At 38.5% G+C, this 20696-nt stretch overlaps 2 protein-coding genes across 2 annotated transcripts in view; both read left to right on the forward strand.

The window, feature by feature from the left end:
* The window catches only part of LOC103656880 (RAB3A interacting protein), a 42698-nt gene extending 38015 nt beyond the window's left edge, over positions 1 to 4683 (forward strand). The window contains exons 9-11 of the mRNA XM_040637256.1: positions 1848 to 1947; positions 2036 to 2105; positions 4322 to 4683. Of these exons, the coding sequence (XP_040493190.1) occupies positions 1848 to 1947; positions 2036 to 2105; positions 4322 to 4404 (253 nt within the window). The 3' untranslated portion in view covers positions 4405 to 4683. The remainder of the gene's footprint in view (positions 1 to 1847; positions 1948 to 2035; positions 2106 to 4321) is intronic.
* Positions 4684 to 16248: 11565 nt separating this feature from the next.
* Positions 16249 to 20696, forward strand: part of MYRFL (myelin regulatory factor like) — a 113942-nt gene continuing 109494 nt past the window's right edge. The window contains exon 1 of the mRNA XM_040637808.1: positions 16249 to 16294. Coding sequence (XP_040493742.1) covers positions 16249 to 16294 — 46 coding nt within the window. The remainder of the gene's footprint in view (positions 16295 to 20696) is intronic.

Raw genomic sequence — 20696 nt, forward strand, 5'->3', positions numbered from 1 at the left:
GCTGTGGGAACTTTGAGGAAGCCAAGACCCATCTCGTGGCTGGTGATCAGGGGTGTTCTCAGAGGGAGGGAGATTTGATCTGGGTTTTTGNAAGCAGGAATGGAATTTGGGTAAAGAAGAGTACATATGAGTGAAGGTCTGGAAACAAGAAACCATGTGTTCAGAGGATGCCGAGTGTATGGAGGGAAAGATGTGACAAATTTGAAGAGAACTTTGGAGAGGAAGAGATTCAGGTGGGGATGGTAAAAGGAAAGGAGTTAAAGATGGCCGACTAGAAGAATGGGGTGATATTTCGAAGTTAGTGGGAAGGGCTCTGGTTTGGGGAAGAAGACGGCAGGTCTAGATTTAGACATGTTGACATCCCCAAGTGAAAATGGTAGGGAAGGGCTTAAAATCTGGGGACTAGAGCTGCCAAGAGGTGTTGAGGAAGTGTAGCATGTTAACAAAACACTGGCCTTGGAGGTCAGAAGACTCGACGTTGAACCTTAGCTCAAATAAGAATGTGTTGGCTGTGACAGTTCAAAGATGGCTTTAGAAATGAGGTAAGAAACACTTTCATTATTTCAGAAGTTGATGCTTAAAACCACGTTAGCAAAGCCCTTTCAAAATTAAGACAAAATACTAGACAAACAGTTATATGTCTGTTTCCAGAAGAGTAGTGTATACATTGATTTTTATAGTTAAATGCTTACTTTTCCTTCTTGTGTAAATTATACTTTTGGAAGTTCCAAGGACCTCCAGTACTTGTCCCATTTTTAAATTTCTTGATCTTCTATCCTTCCTAAGCTAGTAGTTAGTGTTTTAAAAATATTGTTATAGATCATTAAAGGAATTTTCTAAGAAAGGAACAATGAGGCAAGCTTTCTTCAAAAATATGAGAATTCTTCTGTGGTTGGAATGGCCACCTCCAAAATTATCCTATTTATGAAAGTTTTTTTAAAGATTTTATTTATTTTAGAGAATGAGAGAGCGTGTGAGCGGGGAGAGGGAGAAAAAGAGGAGGAGAGAATCTCAAGCAGACTGCACACTGAGCATGGAGCCCGACATTGGGGCTTGATCTCACAACCCTGGGATTGTGACCTGAGCTGAAACCAAGAGTCAGACGATTAACCGACTGAGCCATCCCAGCGCCCCCAAAATGACCCTATTTTAAATACACATTCTCCATTTGTTTTCTTAATATGGAGGCACGTTTGTATCATATTTCTCATAAGTATAGCTGAAATTTAATGTTCATGTAACATTTTTCTTCGTTATATAGTTTATGTTATTTAAAATGCTGTCGACCACTTTATCTTCATTACAGCTATACTCATTTTGCCTTGATAGGGAGTGGTAGTTGTGTTCAGCCATGGTCCTAGCTTAGGAGGGTAACAGGTGGGCTGCTTCAGAGTCTGCCCTGATAGACAAGCCAGCATCACTGGATTGAGCAGTGGAGTGAGAGGTGGCTCATCACTTAACCAACAGTCACTGAATGTCTGGTGTGTACCCAGCACCTGCTTGGTGCCTGGCATTTAAAGAAGAATAAGATACGGTCTCTGCCCCTTAGAGACGTACCGTCTCATTCCAGCCAGAAAGCTGTCATACCAAATCTGAGAGTCTGTAGTAGTTTGCAAATGGAAAGGATGGGATGTCTGAGTATAGTGCACCCCTTATAGAGTTATTGAGAGTCAGTATTTTGTAAGGTGGCTTCTTTGTATTTCTCAGGCCTGCGTGCATCTAGAATAGTGCCGGGTACGTACTAAGTCTCAAATATTTGTTGTCTTAGTGAATATGAAACTTCTACAGAAGTTAGGAGCAAAATGCTTTCAATTTTAAAAAACTAAAATTTTGTCATTGTTTTACAGAAAATGTGCTCTGACTGGCCAGAGTAAGTCCTGTAAACACAGAATTAAATTAGGGGACTCAAGCAACTATTACTATATTTCTCCTTTTTGCAGATACAGGGTAAGTAACTGAGCCATGAATTTTAATAAAGCTCACTTTGATATGAGACATTTGACTGTTTATGACTTTTTTTTCCCTTTCGGCCTAGATCACCTCTGTATGTAACTTTTTTACATACATTCGATATATTCAGCAGGGGCTCGTGAAACAGCAGGATGGTGAGTGTTCTTAATTGGTTGCAAAATACGTACATAAACTTTCAGCAAAAAGTATAGAACATAGTAGTAATGCTCAGACTTTATTATTGGTACATTCATATTGAATCTCTCATAGTTCTAATGTGTGGAGAATTTGGGAACTAATGTCTTTTAAAACGTATTTAACCCTTAAAACCGCCTCATTTTACTCTGATACACGTTTTAAGCAGAATCAGTTATAACTCTTAAGGGGTATATTGATAAACCAGATGGTAAAAGTGAGGGGAGTAAAAAGCTTTTGAAATTACTCCTGAGAAATAAAAATGAGTAAGCTCTAGACATGATCAGATTCATTTTAATTGGTGAAAGCCATGGGGATCTAACAATTAATTTTTTCTGTATTTTGTACTTTCACGTGTGAATTAATAAAGCAGTCATGAGGATAGTTCTGAATGGAATAAAGATTACTGTATTCTGAATCAGCCGAAACATATAGATGATATATCCAAGAAAGCCAACCTCATGCAAGTGTTTTCATATTTTTAATACAGTCTCTCATGATTACTGATGATTCTGTAACCAAATGTCTTAAACATCAGTAAGGCCCAACAACTCCAAAGCAGTGTTTCTTGGGTACATGTGATTGTTTTAAAACAAACAGCAGATAGTAAGCCAGGGATAAGTCCGTACGCATTTTGTATTTGAAGTTGTAGGAAATTTCCTATTCATATTTTTTGGGGAACTGAAAATATTTTTATATTAAAAACTAGAAGCTTGCTCTTGCAGTCATGTAAACCAGTGAATCTTAATTCTGTGGGAAGGTTAGTCGTGCTGATAAAAACTTAATTTAGCATTTCAAAGCTCTGGTGTGTTGAGAAGAGTCATATTTATTTAGAACCCCATATAATTAGATTTTAATGCCTAAAAGAGTGAGGGTGAAACCTCTCATTAATGTTGAATTTCAAAAGGCTGAGTAGCATAAAGTAGTCTTTAAAGTGTATAATAGTTTTTATGACTTCAATAAAATTGAAATATTTTTGAATACCTGTTGGTGGATAATAGGATTTAAGCCACAGAACAGATGATTTATGTTAAGTTGTCAAGTGTGTTTTTTCTCCTTGTTAAAGTAAGTTTTTTTTAGGGAAGGTGAAAGATAATTTCCTTTATGAAAATAGGGAGAAATTGTCATGACTAGTAGTGGGGGTGATGGTGATAAAAGTGGCCTCTTCTCTGGTTTCTGTCACTCTTCCACTTCACAGTACTTGGTACATATCATATAATGTGTGGGTTTGTAGCAAATAAATATTGCTAATTTTAAAATATGTGTACTATCTGTGCCTTGTGCCCGAAAGGATTTAGGGCAGCTAAATCTAAAGCAGGGTTTCTCAAGCTTGGTTCTATTAACATTTTGAGCTGGATGAGTCTTTGTCGTGGGGGGTGCGTGTGCTGTCTCGTACGTTGTAGGGTGTTTAGCACCATTGCTAAGCTTTACTCAGTAGATGCTAGTAATGAAAAACGGATCCAGACATTTTCTCAGATGTACCCTTGAGGACAAAATCTCTGCTGGTTGAAAACTGCTGATCGAAATCAGTCTCTATTCTGATGATATGTCAGAGGAAGACTTTTTATCAGAAATATAAAGCCAACTTTTTTCCATTTACAGAGGGGGCTTGCCAAAGTAGAGATAATTGAAATTTACAGATCAGTCTCTACATTTATTTTTATTTCTAATTTGAGCCATATACAAAACCTTTCTCTGTTATTTCTCAAAAAGAATGTTACTAAGTTCTCTGGACTGTCTTTTGTTTTCCTTTTTTTCCTGTTTTACTCTGTGTTAATAAACCGTGGAATGGCCAAGACGTAGCAAACTAGAGCAAGATGATCACTAAGTTAGAAAAATTGAGGATCGAATGTAATTACTTACAACAGCAACACGATTGCCATTTACTCAGGGCACTGAAGCATCTACCTTCTGTTGGGCTATAGTGGTCATTGACGTATCTGACAAACACTTGTGGCAAAACTGGTGAATATTGCTCATTTATTGATAAAACTGGGATGCTCACAAATACATGAAAAAATTTGTGTGAATTAGCAGTAAAATGGCGAGGCATTAGGTACATCATTAGGAAATGCCCAGTTGGCATTTCAGTTAATGTTAAATTTTCAGTGATACAGCTAAAAAATAATTAAGATGATATTTTATGATTTACATGTCTCCTTTTCTATTTGTATAGTTGATCAGATGTTTTGGGAAGTTATGCAGTTGAGAAAAGAGATGTCCTTGGCAAAGCTGGGATATTTCAAAGAGGAACTCTGATGCTCTGCCTGGGACCATGCGTGAACCTCCCTGAATACCTGGAAGATGGCTGAATATTTTTATGGTTACTTGATATTTATTTCCAAGGAGTGGGCCCAAGACTTTTTCCCTCTTTTGCAGATTACACTGAGAAGTACTGTGATTTCTTTTAAATTGACCTATGCTGTGTTTGCTTACTCTTTAGTTGAACACACTGTGAAGAATTACAGGTGTACTAGTGATTGTAATTTATAGTTGCAAAAAAAAAAGCTAAATAAATAAAGAAATACATCAACGTTAGATTGAATATGTTTTTGCTTTCTCTTCTAGCTCTGACATGGCATGTAGGGTAAGCAGAACGTATTGAAAACGTAGTTTTCAAACTGCACAGCAGCCTGTGAGGGGCAAGGAAGAAGGCTAAGCAGACAGGATCGGCTCTGTCCCCCCACAAGAATGGCTCTATTTTTGTCTGTTTTTTAGATTGGACTTCAAAGAAGGATTTTATTTAAAGAAGACAAAAAGAAGAAATCAATCTCTCCATCTAGAGAATGCTACTGTTAGTATTTCTGAAGAAGAGCCTTTCAGCTTTCAGATATTTTCTACCTACATATGCATATTTGTGAAAAAAAAGTAGACTTTCTTCTTTAACTTAAATATTTTTTCTACATGTGTTTAATCACTACATGGTTTTGAGTATAGGATGTTAATATAATTGGTTTGGAAATTAGCTTTAAAATTTTTTTTCATATCATAATGCTGTGACGAATATTCTTATGCGTACTTCTTTGCACATTGTTGGGTTGTCTCCTTCGTGTAGACTTGCCTAGAAGTAAAATTGTTGGGTCAAGGTATATGTGTATTTTAAAATATTTGATCTGCTTTGCCAAATTGCTCTCTACAGAAGTTGAACAAATTTATTTTTACAGCAACAGTGTATGAGAGACCTAGTTTTCTGAAGATGGCATTGTTTTCAATCCTGTCTTCAGAGATTGGTCAACCTTACCTGTAGAAGATTCAGTCACCAGGATGGGTGGGAATCTTCAGAGAAAAGGATATTTGAGAATGGTATGGTGTGGTAGAAACCATCACTACCATGCCCAGCTCAGGAATCTGAAATTGAACATGAAAAGAACTTTGAAACTAGAATTTTATGTCCTGATAAATAGTTATTCAAATGTGAAGGCATAATAAATATGTTCTCAGACTTTCAAAACTTCAGAAAATTTTCCACCCAAAAATGCAAATTTAAAACACTTTTGGAGAAAGTAAGTATGAAGAGAAACAAATCCGAGAGATGCTGCAAGAGATATGGGGGAAAAAAGAGATACTTATGGAGTTTGTGGATGACTTTAAAAGAATAAAGGTAAGGCTAAAGAAAATTATATAACAATCTAGAATTAGAATTCTTTAATTAACAGTGGCAGTGGGAGGAGACCAGAGATTGTGAGGGTAATTAAAGTTCCAGTCTTGCTTGTTAGATGGAAGAGAGAGATACCAATTAAATGTGAAGGACCAAAGAAAAAAAGGTCAAGTAGAGAAATGAATAGTGTGATATGGAAATCATATATTTATACACCAAGCATAAGGACGTGGAAGGGTTGAAATAAAAGCCTGGAAAAAGGAAAATACCAAAAGAAAGCTAGTGTAGTTTTACTACTATCTGACAAAACAGGCATTAAAACATAAGCATTATTAGGGATAGAGATGGGTGCTATCTAATGCTAAAATTGAGTTCACCAAGAAGACTTAGTAAGAAAATTAATAATAATAATAATTGAAGAAATATAAAAATACTAGGGCTGACTAATAATACCAAATGTGAAATACATAAGGAACTCCTACAACTCAACATTAAAAAACTAATCTCATTAAAAATGGGCAGAGGTCCTGAATAGACATTTTTCCAAAGACGACATATAGATGCTCAACAGACACATGAGAAGATGCTCAATGTCACTAATCATCAGGGAAATACAAAGCAAAACCACAATGAAATGGTACTTTACACCAGTCAGAATGGCTAGTATCAAAAAGACAAGATACAGTGTTGACAAGGATGTAGAGAAGGGGAACCCTCATGTGCTCTTGGTGGGGATATAAATTGGTGCAGCTGCTATGAAAAATAACAGAATAATTTCACTACTGGGTATTTACCCAAAATAAATGAAAACGCTGCTTCAAAAAGATATATGCACCCTAATACCTCTATGTTTATTGCAGCATTATTTACAATAGCCAAATTACGGAAGCAGCCCTAGTGTCCCATCAATAGATGAATGGATAAAGAGGATGTGATGTGTGCACGTGTGTGCACGCACACACAATGGAATATTAGCCATCAAAAAGAATGAAATCTTGCCATTTGCAACAACATGGATGGAGCCTAGTGGATATTATAAATATGCAGGGTGAAATAAGTGTGAGAAAGACAAATACCATATAATTTCACTTAAATGTGGAATCTAAAAAACGAACGAACAGAAACAAACTCATATACAGAGAATAAACTGGTGGTTGCTAGAGAGGAAGGGAGTGGGCATCAGACAAAATAGGTGAGGGGGATTAAGACAAAATAGGTGAGGGGGATTAAGAGGTACAAAGTTCCAGTTACAGCATAGAGAATATAGTCAATATTATAACTTTGGTGACAGTGACTATACTGTGGTGAGCATTACATAATATATGGAATTGTCCAATTACTATGCTGTACACCTGAAACTAATGTCACTTGTGTTTCAATTAAAAAAAGAAAGTATTGCAAAGGAAATTTTGTAGCTTTAAATATTTTTTTAATTTAAATTCAATTAGCCAATATATAGTACATCATTGGTTTCAGATGTAGTGATCAGTAATTTATCAGTTGCATAATTGGGTGATGTGATAAGCACTGGGTGTTACAGCTTTAAATGTTTACATGTTTTTAAAATGAGCTAAGTGTTCATTTAAGTTACAGGACAAGATAAAAGTAAAGGAAGGAGATAAGAACAGAAATAGAAAACGGATGCAATAGAGGATCAACAAAGTCGTGTGTTGACTGAAAAGATGAACACAATGGACACAAATTTCTGTCACGGAGAAAAAGAGAAAATACACAAATAACCATACCAGGAGTGAAAAAGGGTATGTCAGTATAGATACTGCAGATATTAAACATGAATATTATGAACAACATCCCAATATGTTTGAAAATTTAGACAAAATGGCAAAATTCCTAGAAAATGTATTTTGATTAAAAAGAAATCAGAAGCCTGAGCAGTACTATTACTATTCAAGGAGAGGAGTAGTTAAAAATCTTGTCACAAAACTCTAGGCATAAATGACTTTAACAAACTTTGGGGCGCCTGGGTGGCGCAGTCATTAAGCATCTGCCTTCGGCTCAGGGCGTGATCCCGGTGTTCTGGGATTGAGCCCCACATCGGGCTCTTCCACTAGGAGCCTGCTTCTTCCTCTCCCACTCCCCCTGCTTGTGTTCCCTCTCTCACTGGCTGTCTCTCTGTCAAATAAATAAAATCTTTAAAAAAAAAATGACTTTAACAAACTTTAAAGAACGAATTATATGTATTCTTCTGAGGAATAGAATTACTATGTTTCATACATCAAAAACCAATATAACTTTGATAGTAAAACCAGATTGGGACAGTCAGTATAAGAAAGAAAGATTACAGGTCCATTTTGTCATTGGTAGATATGCAAAAACAGACAATGTAACACACTGACCAAGTGGCATTTATCCCAGGAATGCAAAAATGGTATATTAGAGGGGCATCTGACTGGTCCAGTCAGTAGAGCATGAAATTCTTGATCTCAGGGTCATGAGTTTGAGCCCCACAATGGGTGTAGAGATTACTTAAAAATATTTTTAAATGGTATATTTATAAATCTAATTCACATTTACAGAATAAAAGTGAAAAACCATCTGATCAATAGCTGTAGAAAAACGTTTAGTAATCTTTTCATCTTGATAAAGGATAGCTTAAAAAATCTTACAGTAAACACCATCCTAAGGTGGGAAATGTTAGAAACATTTTCTTTAAAGTCAACAGTGGAACAAAGATGATTACTGTACTCATTTGTATTAAATAAAAATTATATTGTAAATGTTAGTGCAGCAAGATGAGGAAAATAAAGATACAGTGATTGGGAAGGAAAAAATAAAACTCCTTATGGTATGATTGTCTACATAGAAAATAAAGTCTTCCATCAAATTATTAGACATAATTGGAGAGTTTAGTAAGGTGGCTAAATACAGGATCAATATATATTTGTGAATTGTACTTACATACAGCCACAGTTAAAAAATAAGATTTTTAGAAAGACACCAAACAATTGCAAAAAGAATTCTGAAGTACCTTGTAATGAATCTAACCAAAGATGTGTCAGATCTATGGAGAGGAAGTTATAAAACTTTACTAAAGGAAATATTGAAGAGGACTAGAGTGATCTATGTTCATGAGTAGGACATTATTTTTTTTTAAATGAATGTGTAGATTTAGTGCATCTCCAAACCAAATCCCCAAATCTGCTGGAATTGGCAAATTGATCAAATTTATGTGGCGGAGTCAAGGATGAAGAATGACTGAAGCACTTCTGAAGAACAAGAAAGGAAGAAGCGTTCATCCTGCCAGAAGGACTTTTCATGAAGCTGAAGTATTTAAGAAGGAGGGACACAGTGCAGAAATAGAGAAAATGGCCAATGGAGAGAGAGCTCCAAAGTAGATCCACACGTATTTGTAAATCTCATGTTGACAGAGATGACAGGTAGGTCAATGATTGGATTAATCATTAAATGGAGCTGACAAAGACAAAGGAACATATGAAATTGTATCTTTTCCTTACACCATACACACACAAAAACTCTTGTTTAAATGTCCTGAAACTGTAGAACTTCTGATGTAGAAAATACAGTTGAAATTATAGGTGAAATATATTTTGAAAATATAGGTGGATACCTTCCTGATCTGCTTCTAAGAACTTCTTGAACTGAAAGCAAAAGAAACCATAAAAGATAACCATGAAAGTTGCGCTACGTTATAAATTGTTAATTTAGAACTTCTGTCCATCAAAAGGCATGTTAAAGCCAAACTACAAGCTATGAGAAGATATTTGCAAAACTCATAACCAATAATAGATTAGTATCAAGAATATATACAGAAATTCTACAAATAAAAAAAAAACAAAAAACGGGAAATGGCTGGAGCAGGTCCTCCACAGAGTTGGAAGTGCATGCAGGCTAATAAACTATTAAATGGGTCTTCATTTATTAACAGGGGAACAAATCAAGACCACAGTGACAGGTTTAAATTCAACTAGCAAAAATTAAGCCCAATGAAGTCAGAGAATTTCAATAGGATTACTCATAAATTGTTCATGGAAGGGTCAATTGGTATATCTACTGTGAGAAAACATTCATTTGAAAAGTTGGACATTCCCCACAGCCCACCAGCTCAGCTTGTAGGCATATACTCAAGAGAAATACTTGCACGAAGTGCCGCAAAATACGTCTCTAAGAATGTTTTGGAAAAGATCCACATGTCCATCTAACAGGAGGGTAAAGCGTTATGCGCTCACATAGGGGACTATCACGTGGTGGGCAAAGTGAACGAACAGCAGCTACATGCAGCACAGCAGCTGAATAGAACATAGACTGAGTGGAAAAGCAAAATGCTCAGAAGACCGTATGATACTTTTCTCATAAAGTTCAAAAACTAAAACTGAACAATTGTGTGTGTGTGTGTGTGTGTGTATAGATAAAACTATTTTTTAAAAATCCAAATAGTGATAAACCCACAGTTCAGGTTAGGGTTACCTCTGGTATGGAGGAGGAAGGAAAAGGGAGAGAACTGGGAGGAGCATATGTATAAGTCATTGTGGATGTTCTAGTCCCTGGGTTGGATGATGGGTTCACTTGTCATGAAGAGTGCGTATATGAATGAGGACGATTGTGCGCAGACCATTGGTGGTGTGTTATGAACCAAGGGTTATGATTAGTCCAATGCTCCTGCATTCACAACCAAAGAGCAGAACAGAACCTGCTGATGAATTGGATTTGGGAGAGAGAGAAGGAGAGAAGTCAGGTCTGAATCCTAGGCTTTTGGCTTGAGCTATTACTGCATTTATTGAGATGGGGAGATCTGGGATAGGTTCAAATTATGTAAGTGTGGAAGAGATACAAGAACTCAGTGTTTTCCACGTTGAGTTTGAGATGCACATTAAGCATCAAAATGGAGATGTTAAGTAGGTATTGATATACAGGTTCAACTTCAACAATAAGGTCAGGCTAGGTGATATATTTGGGAGTAGTTTAGCCCTGGGACCAAATAGGAGCTTTAGGGATACTTTGGAGATGGAGAAGTATGGCACTGGGCCCTATGTAACCATGACAGGGAAACAGCCTGCAAAGAAGACTGACTACAGAGGAGCTAGTAGAAATGGCGAGGCAAAGGAGATGGAATCATTAGTGTGCTGATTAACCTTGGCTCAGGAGAGTATTTCTGGACAGAATTTAATTGCATAGACTACCAATTCTAAAAAAGAAGAAAAGACTCTTTGATGAATTTCTATAAATAGGTTCAGAGTTGAGGAGAGAGCCTGGCCTGATGGAGAGAAGTTGGATCAGGAGTTGCTCAGGAGAACTGCATCCTCCAGGGGTGGTTCCCAACACTGATTGGTTAGGCAGGTCACCACTCCTCTCTGACCTCCTCAACGAAGGCTAAATCAAGTACTCTCTCTTGTCTCTCCCAGCTCTAGAACAATCCACAACGTTTAGCTCAGCATTTACACTGGAAGAACAAAGGTTTGGTTTCTTTTTTTTTTTTAAGATTTTATTTATTTATTTGACAGCCAGCGAGAGGGGCAACACAAGCAGGGGGAGTGAGAGAGGAAGAAGCAGGCTTCTGGTGGAGCAGGGAGTGCGATGTGGGGCTTGATCCCAGAACCCCGGGATCATGCCCTGAGCCGAAGGCAGATGCTTAACGACTGAGCCACCCAGGCGCCCTAGCAAAGGTTTGGTTTCTGAGCATTGGGTCTCAGACCTGAAGTGGCAACCACCCACCTATCCACTTAGCAGCACGACCATGTGAATGCTGTGTGTTTTTGTTTCATGCAGCCAGAGTCTTATATGGGTCTGCTCTTACTCAGAAACTTTGTTTTTAAAGGTTTTCTTTGTTGTGTTTTTCCCTCAGTAATTTTGACAAAATGTTTAAGACAGGTCAAAGCAGTATGAATTTATATTTGTGTCTAACTTCTGTGCTAGAAAAATAGTTCTTTATTTTTTTCATGGAATGCAGTACAATTACCATCTCAACAGACAACTAAGTTTCTTGTCTTTATATAGACACATAAGGGCCCAGCAGTGTCTGTTAATTTTTGTGCAGAACTTCTAGACAGAATTCCTCCTCCTCATTCACACATTTTTGGGTCTTGTGTGTGCCAGGTGCTGCTGTCGGTGCCAAAGATAGAGCAGTGAGCAAGACAGGTGAGGTCAGTCTTGTGGAGCTCGCAGTTCCCTGAGAAATGGACAAAAAGAAATACTAAAAGATAAATGCTTTAGAGATACTTAAGATGGGGTAATGGGCTAGAAGGGGAATGGATAAGTCCTTCAGACTGGGTGGTCAGGAAAGGCCACATTTTCAGGTTGGGCTCTGACCAGACCCAGGCTTGTGAAGGGAGGCAAGCAGCAAGAGAACTCAAAGCTGGCATACGGCCCCTAAGGAAGAAATGAACTTGAAAAACGGCAGAAAGACTGAGTGTATAGTTGGTGCCAGGGAGTTTGGTAAGAGAAAGCTGGAGAGGGAGGCATGGATCAGACAATGTAGGTCTTAGTAAGCCACGGTGGGGAATTTGAGGTTTTCTGTGACAGCTTTGGTCACAACTCTAGCTGGCTCTTTCTTAGCTTTTAAATACTGGAATCCCTAGAGTTTTGCCCTGGGCCCCCTTCTCTTTATCTAAATATTCTTTATATCATCTCATCTGGGCCCCTGGCTTTGAAAACCAAGCACCATTTGCATATAACTCTACATGTCCAACTCTGACATCCCTTCCATAACTTCGGGCTCTGGTATCCATTTGCCTGTCAGCCCCTGCGCTTGGATTTCTAATGGGCATCTCAAACCCAACATTAGCTCAGTTGCTTACGCAACAGTCTAGGGCTTGTTCTTGGTTTCTGTCACCACCACCTCCAATCCAGTCCATCAGCAAGTCACATCAACTCTGCAAAACATACTTTGGGTCTCTCCACTTCCCTCCACGTCCACCACTACCACTCAGTCCAAGCCAGCATCTTTTAAAAACTAAAATAAAACCATTTCAATACCACAAATGAGCAAAGCTGCTGAAATATAGAGAAGAGTAGAACCCCTAACAGCAGCTCTCTAGGAAGTACAAATCCACCTATAATCTAACGGCAAGAGGTGGGACTGTGGTATGAGTACGAGAATTCTGGAGCTGTAGATCTCAGGGACAGAATTGAGAGAGACGAAATCCCTGTCATTACATTCCCAACTTGAACCACAGCACCAGGTGTAACCAGAGCAGCTCAGCCTTTACCTATTTATTGTTGGAGTTCTCTAGGAAACGTCAGTACCCAAACATCTAAACCATGGCTACCTTAGATCACTGCTCAAGAAATGGATCTCCACCAGATCTCTGCAAAATGGGGGTGCCCAATAGAATTAGGAGATACTAGAGACAAAGACCATGATCAGGGAAGTATGGGTGGTTATTTGTTATTCTCTGAGAGGGAGAAACCTTAAACCCCCATTGTCACCAGCTGGATTGTGCCTTCAGCTGTGTGTTCTGGACTCATTAATTAACACAGCTATATTTTCCAGGCCTTCCAACAACTTTCTTCTAGATTCTCTTTACCTTCCTCAAACCATGTTGGTTGTTACAGGTTAGCCTCTCACCCGGAGGCTGCAAACTGCAGTCCTGTGGGCTGAATCCCATTTTCACTTATGTGGTATTTGTCCTTGACAATGTTTTGGTTTATTTTTACCTTTGAGTTGTTTCTGAACAAATTAGTTGCATCATTTAAAAACGAGATTTAAAATTAAAATCTGCATTTCTAGCTTCACTTTTAAAATTGGCCTCTTTGACAACACTGAATTCACATTCTTGGAGGAAGTTAAGTGATTATACCTGCTGGGTAACTCCACCCTTTAGCAGGGCCTGTAGCCTCTGTTTGCTCTATGCCCCACCACCCCTGTCTTCCTGACATCAAGAGTAAAGGGGCACTTGTCAGTTATCAATATGCTTACATGGTTGGTTTTTGCTTATGTTGACCCATTGAACTCACTTATCTGCCTGGCCTGGTAAGTGTTGGAGCTTGGGACCCTACTCTAACCTTTGCTTCTCAGCCCATTACCTGCAGTCTAATTTCTTTCCCTATTATGTTTCCACTCTCTCATTACTCTGCTGCTGAGAACGTGAGGTGTCTGGGTGAACTGTTGGATAGGATCCTCTATCATCATTTGGCAGCGAATACAGCGTGATGACTTAACTTCCAACGGCCTCCAGAAAACGTGGCTGGGAACTTCTCTTGGAGTCTAGATTGAGCCCTGGGCTACATGTTTTCAGCATCTTAATTCATATTGCACCTAAAGGCATATACTTAAAAATACCACTTGACCTCTTCCTTGCTCTGTACATCCAATCAGTAGCCAATTTTGGATTCTATACCATTTTCAGGCTTTATGACTGGTCTAACTTTAGTTACCGCCCTAACCAGCACATTCCAACAGTTAGATTTAATTACATCGTGCATGACCACTACCTAAATAGCAGTCATCAACAGAGAGTATAAATATGCATGGGATCAGATGCAGCCCAAATCCTTCTTCGGACTATTTGCCACCTTTTCTCTCCATGAAGCACACACCGCCACAGCCATTCCTGCATACACGTACTTGTTGTTTGAGTCTCTTCCAGTTTCAGCTCTCAATGACACCCCCTAGATTAAATAAATCTTTACTTCCTCTGTTCTCTTGAGATGTTTTCTCCCAGCCTTATCAGAGTCTGCCTTGAGTTAAAGTTACTTGCGTTTTTCGCATGCCCTGCATTTAAACCTGGGGAGGGCAAGACCATTATTTACTCATCTTTTTCCTTCCTGCACCCAGCAGAGAGCTTAACCCAAGTTGAACTGGAAAAAAAAAAAATTAGAAAATTTATTTCTTTAAGCAACTTGATGACTTGTCCTTCAAGGTCTGGAGCCCAAGGCGACCTTCAAAGTAAGATTTTAAGCCTCTCTCTCTCTCTCTCTTTTTTTCCAATATAGAACTACCTTGCTTGTTTTCGAGGAACAGTTTATATGTGTGAGGTTTTAGAATACTTATTAGGGAAACTAATGAATCATCGAACTTTACATCAGAAACCAGGGATGTACTGTATGGTGACTAACATAATATAATAAAAAAAAATTAAAAAAAAATACTTATTAGGAAGCATACCACATCACCTATGCTAATTCTAACAATAATGAAGCAATCAGACAAATCCAGAATGTGGGATATTCTATAAGACAATGGGCCTGGATTGTTAAAAAAGTGTCAATGTCATAAAAAGCCAAAGAACTAAAAATGACAAGAGTGTTCTATATCTCTAAAAGACATAACCAAAGGCAATGCACGAACATTCATTAGATTTTTGATTAGAAAACAAAAAGTCGTAAAAGAGATTTTGGGGACAGTGGGGTTAATACTAATGAAATATTAGTATTAATTTTATATTACATTTCTTAGATATAATAATACTGTGATTATGAGGGAGAATGTCCTTATTTGTTAGGAGACATATACAGAATTATTTCTGGGTGAAATGTCAAGATGTCAGCAACTTATTTTCAAACAGCTCAGCCAAGAATGTATATAGCAAGAGAGAAAAAGCAAAAGTGGGGAAATATTTGTAATTAGTAAATCTGGATGAAGAGTAAGTGGGTATTTATTTCATGGTACTATCCTTGCAGCTTTTCTATAGATTAAAAACTTTCAAGATAAAAAGTTGGGGGAAAAGAGAAAAGGAAGGGACTAAAAGAGACAATTTAATTTCCTAATTGTATTCTTAGGCGATTATTAAGTAAATTAATAGTTGAGCAGGAAAGCAAAACTTTTATATTGAAGAGCGAAACCAGCTAATAGTGAACCATATATACTCAGTTGTAAGAGTTACTGAATCAAATACAGTTTTGTTGCTCATTAGAGGGGCTTCTCATACTTTCTATTTTCAAAGAAAATAAAACCTGGAGGAGATAGGTGTGTATCAAAGGAATTTAAGTTTCCACTGTAATTAAATTTGGAAATACTTTACAAATCCTCACTTTTCATTAGCACAAGCCCGTTTAAATTATCTGCTATTCAAAGTGTCTATAAAAATGGTTATATTGATATGCCCCCTTTCTCTAAGTAAAAAACACACACAAACTCTGTATATTTGCCTGGTGATGGCTAAATTGATCTGGTTGATAGAGGGGGAGATATAAATATATTGGTGTAAAAGGACAAATAAGAGATAAGACTATGTATTTATTGCCCATTTATGTAATTACATGTGTCACCAAGGACAAAGGTCCTTAAAACAAAGACGAAAAGCAGAGTAGAAACAGTTCCCTACAGGAAGACGGATGGATTTGTTACCACTTCCCTCTTCATGAATTTTTTTTTTTCTGCATGGTCACATATCCTGGCTTTATAATCATTTTGAGAACCTAACCATCTTTCTGGACACAATTTGTTGGCAGAATATAGGCTTCGCTCCAATAAAAAGAAAATGAAGATTTTTCAAGGGCATTCATAAGCTTCAAGTCGAGAGGACAGCACTAGCTTCCCGAGCTCTGAGAACACTTGTTCCGGGAGGAAATATTACTAGGACCCCAGGATGGATGTGTTAGGGGAAAATGAGGCCCTGCAGCAGTTCTTCGAAGGTAAGAGGCCAGTTTCCAACATGCACTTCCTGCTTCTGAGAAATGGCTCTGCTTGCGATCACTGTTTCACCTTTTTGGAATTCACGTAAACTTGGCCTTGGAAGAAATGCTATTGTACTAACTGGCCTAAAATTGGAAGTGGAGGTTTATTTGCTCTGTTTGTAGCAAAAATCAATGGTAGTGATTTAAAAAAACACAGGATTTCCATCTTCTAAGCTTGGTTAAAAGAATCACGGGGTCAGCATATCTATGTTCTTAGTGTTTTTCTCTGTCCCACGCTAGGTTATATTTCTTCTAATCCCCTACGTTTCAAAAAGTGCAGGTTTGTCTTGTCTCTAAAGTTACTGAATATAGCACAAGAAAGATGTAAGATTTTATTAGGACAGTTTTTCTCTGAGTATAGTTAAATATAAAACAGCAAAGGAACACCTCCCCCTTCCTATTTTTGTTTTTCACAACACTTTGTGTGTGTGTGTGTTTTTAAGATTTTATTTGTTTATTTGAGAGAGAGAGAGCACGAGCCCATGCACGGGGAGGCAGAGGGAAAGGCAGACTCCCCGCTGAGCAGGGAGCCCAAGCGGAACTCGATCCCAGGACCCCAGGATCATGATCTGAACCCAAGGCAGACGCTTAACTGACTGAGCCACCCAGGTGTTCCTCACAACACTTTAAAAATGTGCAACTGAAGAATGATTTGTTTTTGAAGGGACATGCATACTACAAGAATGAGTGCTTTTTCCCCAAGGGAGAGGCATGACATAGGACATGGTTACAACAGATTATCTTCCTTCTAAAAATCTGAGCGGGCAGTAAAGGTTTTCATATTTAGTGGGGCTGATATTCTCATGGTGAGTCTGTTGAGAATGTCAGCAAGGACTCGCCGTTGGAGACTTCAGTGCCGCTTTGGTTCTTCATCAGCCACACTTGGACTTCCACGTGAAGGGAACTGTGACCATAGCTTTTACACATTTCAAAGGTATTTCCCAGGAGGAAGTAGGAGAATTGAGGGCAGACCTGTTTCTTCGCAGAATCCAGAGGGCAGTTCGCAGCATATTGAGAGGTGCTTTTGGCATTCTTGTGACTAGCAGAGTGCCTGACAAATTCCAGATGTTACAAGGTTGAATGGAATTGACCCAACACCAAATAGTACCAAATACAGAGTGATCACACTGAAGAAGTAGTGAGATTCTGGGTCACCATCAGAAGGAATCAATACAATATGGTGGTTCCTGTGGCTTGGATTTTGCCAGAAGTGACAAGAAGAAATGTAAGACGGAATTATCACATTATCTCTGCTGTGATCCATTCCATTGGATATTTGGTCTCTTGACACTGGCCAAATCAGTGTGTCGACACAGGCACACAAACGGAGCTCGATTGTTATCGCCTGATTTTATATTCTATGCAACTTTCATTCTAGCAGTGGGTAGCAAGCTCAAAGCTACAGTTACATATGCTTTATTTTAGGGAAACCATCGATTCATTTTATAAAAGCATAAAATCTACTTGATTTCCTTCTAGAGCTGGTGAAGCGCTAAAAAGTTAATCTGGTCTCTTCTGGTTTTTGGAAGCTCTGTTATACCTGTAGTATTCCTAGACTCTCACTGTCTTATTTTCAGACATCTCTAGGGATACAGTTTCCACGAGTCTTCTCTGCAACTTGCTAATATCTGATTATTATTTTAATAGTAATTTTCTTAGCTTAAACCAAACTCTGTTTCTCCATATTAAGCCTTTCTTTTCATGAGGGAGCAGTCATTTCTCCTCAGAAATAAAAAAATAGAGGCACTAGCTTAAGTGATTCCCTTGCCCCTGAAAACCACACAGCTTCTTGTCAATTTCTTATTACCTCCACTATTCAGCAAATATTAAACACCTACCATATGCCCAGCCCAACAACCACCTCTTTTAAATGGTAGCTTGTAGGGCTTTGAAGTCTTTCCCTTCGATCTTGGTGATTCCTTTCTCAAATATCCCTTAGAATGAGGACCTCAAAACTAGATATGATATTCTCATGAGGATGGACAGTTGTTGAATGTCATGCTCCTGGTGATGTATCAGTTCTGTTTCGTTTTCTTCTGTTTTAGAGAGGGAGAGAGAGGGAAGAGGCCAAGGGAGAGAGAGAGAAAGAATCTTTTTTTTTTTTTAAGATTTTATTTATTTATTTGACAGAGAGAGACAGCCAGCGAGAGAGGGAGCACAAGGAGGGGGAGTGGGAGAGGAAGAAGCAGGCTCTCAGCAGAGGAGCCTGATGCGGGGCTCGATCCCAGAACGCCGGGATCATGCCCCAAGCCGAAGGCAGACGCCCAACGACTGAGCCACCCAGGTGCCCCGAGGGAGAGAAAGAATCTTAAGCAGATTCCATTGCTGGCACGGAGCCCGACGTGGGGCTGGATCTCACAACTCAGACATCAAGACCTGAGCTGGCCATTTAACCTACTGAGCCAGCCAGGCACCCCTATCAATTCTAATTAAGTGCAATCTTGCATTGAAAAAATCAAGGTCTGAAAAATCAAGAAAAGTTGTGGCAATTTGTTACCTAGCTGAAAGCTATATTTCTCTGTTTCCTCAGACCCTTCATTCTAAGAAACTCAGCCTTAAATGCATTTTTCCTTATGAACATGTTGGATTGGGGTGCCTGGTTGGCTTAGTCAGTAGAGCGTGCTACTCTTGACATCAGGGTACTGAGTTTAAGCCACACACTGGGCATAGAGACTACTTAATAAAAAAAAATTTTTTTTAAGTATCTGGATTGGGGCACCTGGGTGGCTCAGTCGGTTAAGCATCTGCCTTCGGCTCCAGTCATGATCCTGGAGTCCCATCCCCGCGGTCGGGCTCCCTGCTCACTGGGGAGTCTGCTTCTCCCTCTCCCTCTGCTTCTCCCTGCTTGTGTTCTCTCTCCCTCACTCTCTCTCTTTTAAATAAATAAAATCTTTAAAAAATAATAGAATTAAAAAGTATCTGGATTGACAGTATCATTTTCAATGAAATGGTCTTGAGTGTCAAAGCTCACGATGATCTTAGTTTAGATTTTAAACTTCAGATATGCCTAAATCTTTATGATGTGCGTCAGGAAAATGCCAAGAACAAAGGGCGGTTTCAGGTAGCTGGCAATTCTAATTCCCAGTCTGCCACTGATGCAATAGGTAGGCCAATTAACTAAGCAGAGGAAGATCGAGTATGCTAGGGATCCCAACACCCTTTGGAAACTGATGCTATGTGACATGTTTGGCTTTTTCAAGAAAGCTGGTACCATTGCAAGAGAAAGGTTATCAGAAGAGAATCGCATTATTTTATTTATAATAACTAAAACTTAGTTGCAAGCTAAATTTCTAATATTGGTGGATTAATTAAATGAATTATGGTTTTTCCATGTAATGGAATATTTTATAACTAAAAATAATGATGATAAGGAAAAATGTTCATTCAATAAAGGAGGAAAGTGGGTTATAAATTGGTATATACTATTAATATGTATATATGTATCAATATATACATATATATAACTTCCCAGAACAAAGTTTGTTAAAACTGATTGAAAACAGTTAGTGTATACACATACATGCTCACACATACACATAGAAACAACTGGATTGATGAGGTTGGGGAATATAAGTGAGGTTCAGTGGGGTGGAGTCCGGAGCCCACGACCAAGAAAGAATTCTTGAGGCGTCTTTGGTGCAGAATTGGTGGTTTATTAAAGCACGGGGACAGAACCTGTGGGCAGAAAGAGCTGCTGCCCCGCGTTGTGAGGGGTGGCTGATTACAGACCATGGGGTTGGGGGAGGAAAGGAAAAAGGGAGGTTGAGAAAATACTTTCATATGTTAAAGAAGATTCACAGGATACCGGAGGCCTTGCCATCGTCAAGTTAAGGTTGTTTTTCCCTCTAGCAAGGCGTTAACATTAAGATGGTTGGGAACTTCCTGGAGGCTGCAGATTATAAGGACATTTAATTGTATTTATGTTCCCTTCCGGAAGCTAGGTTATTGGTAGAAATGCTTCGTTCTTTATAAACTGCTAAGACATTTGTAAACTGAGGGAGACTTATGTCTTGCAGGATTGTGGTATCTATAGGTTAACTATTTCTTTGTCCTTTAGGGCACCCAGGAGTGCCTGAGGAATGTCACATACATCCCTTTGGGGGGGGGGGTTGCAGGGTGTCAGTTTCTGCTTTGTCCTCAGCTTGCCTTCTGTTCCCTCATCATGGATGAATACACTTCAAGTATTAATAGTTGTTCTCTCTTAGTGATAGGAGTATGGGGATTTTCATTTTCCTCTTTATTATCTAAACGCTTCGTAATTGAAATGTATTATGTTATAATCAGGTTATGTTAAATAGAGGAGAATGAGTTTAATTCAGCAAAACTCTTCCGTTTAAGATCCATATATAAAGAAAAAATT

This window comes from Ursus maritimus, unplaced genomic scaffold, assembly GCF_017311325.1.
Source record: "Ursus maritimus isolate PB19 unplaced genomic scaffold, ASM1731132v1 scaffold_21, whole genome shotgun sequence".
Classification (NCBI taxonomy): Eukaryota; Metazoa; Chordata; class Mammalia; order Carnivora; family Ursidae; genus Ursus; species Ursus maritimus.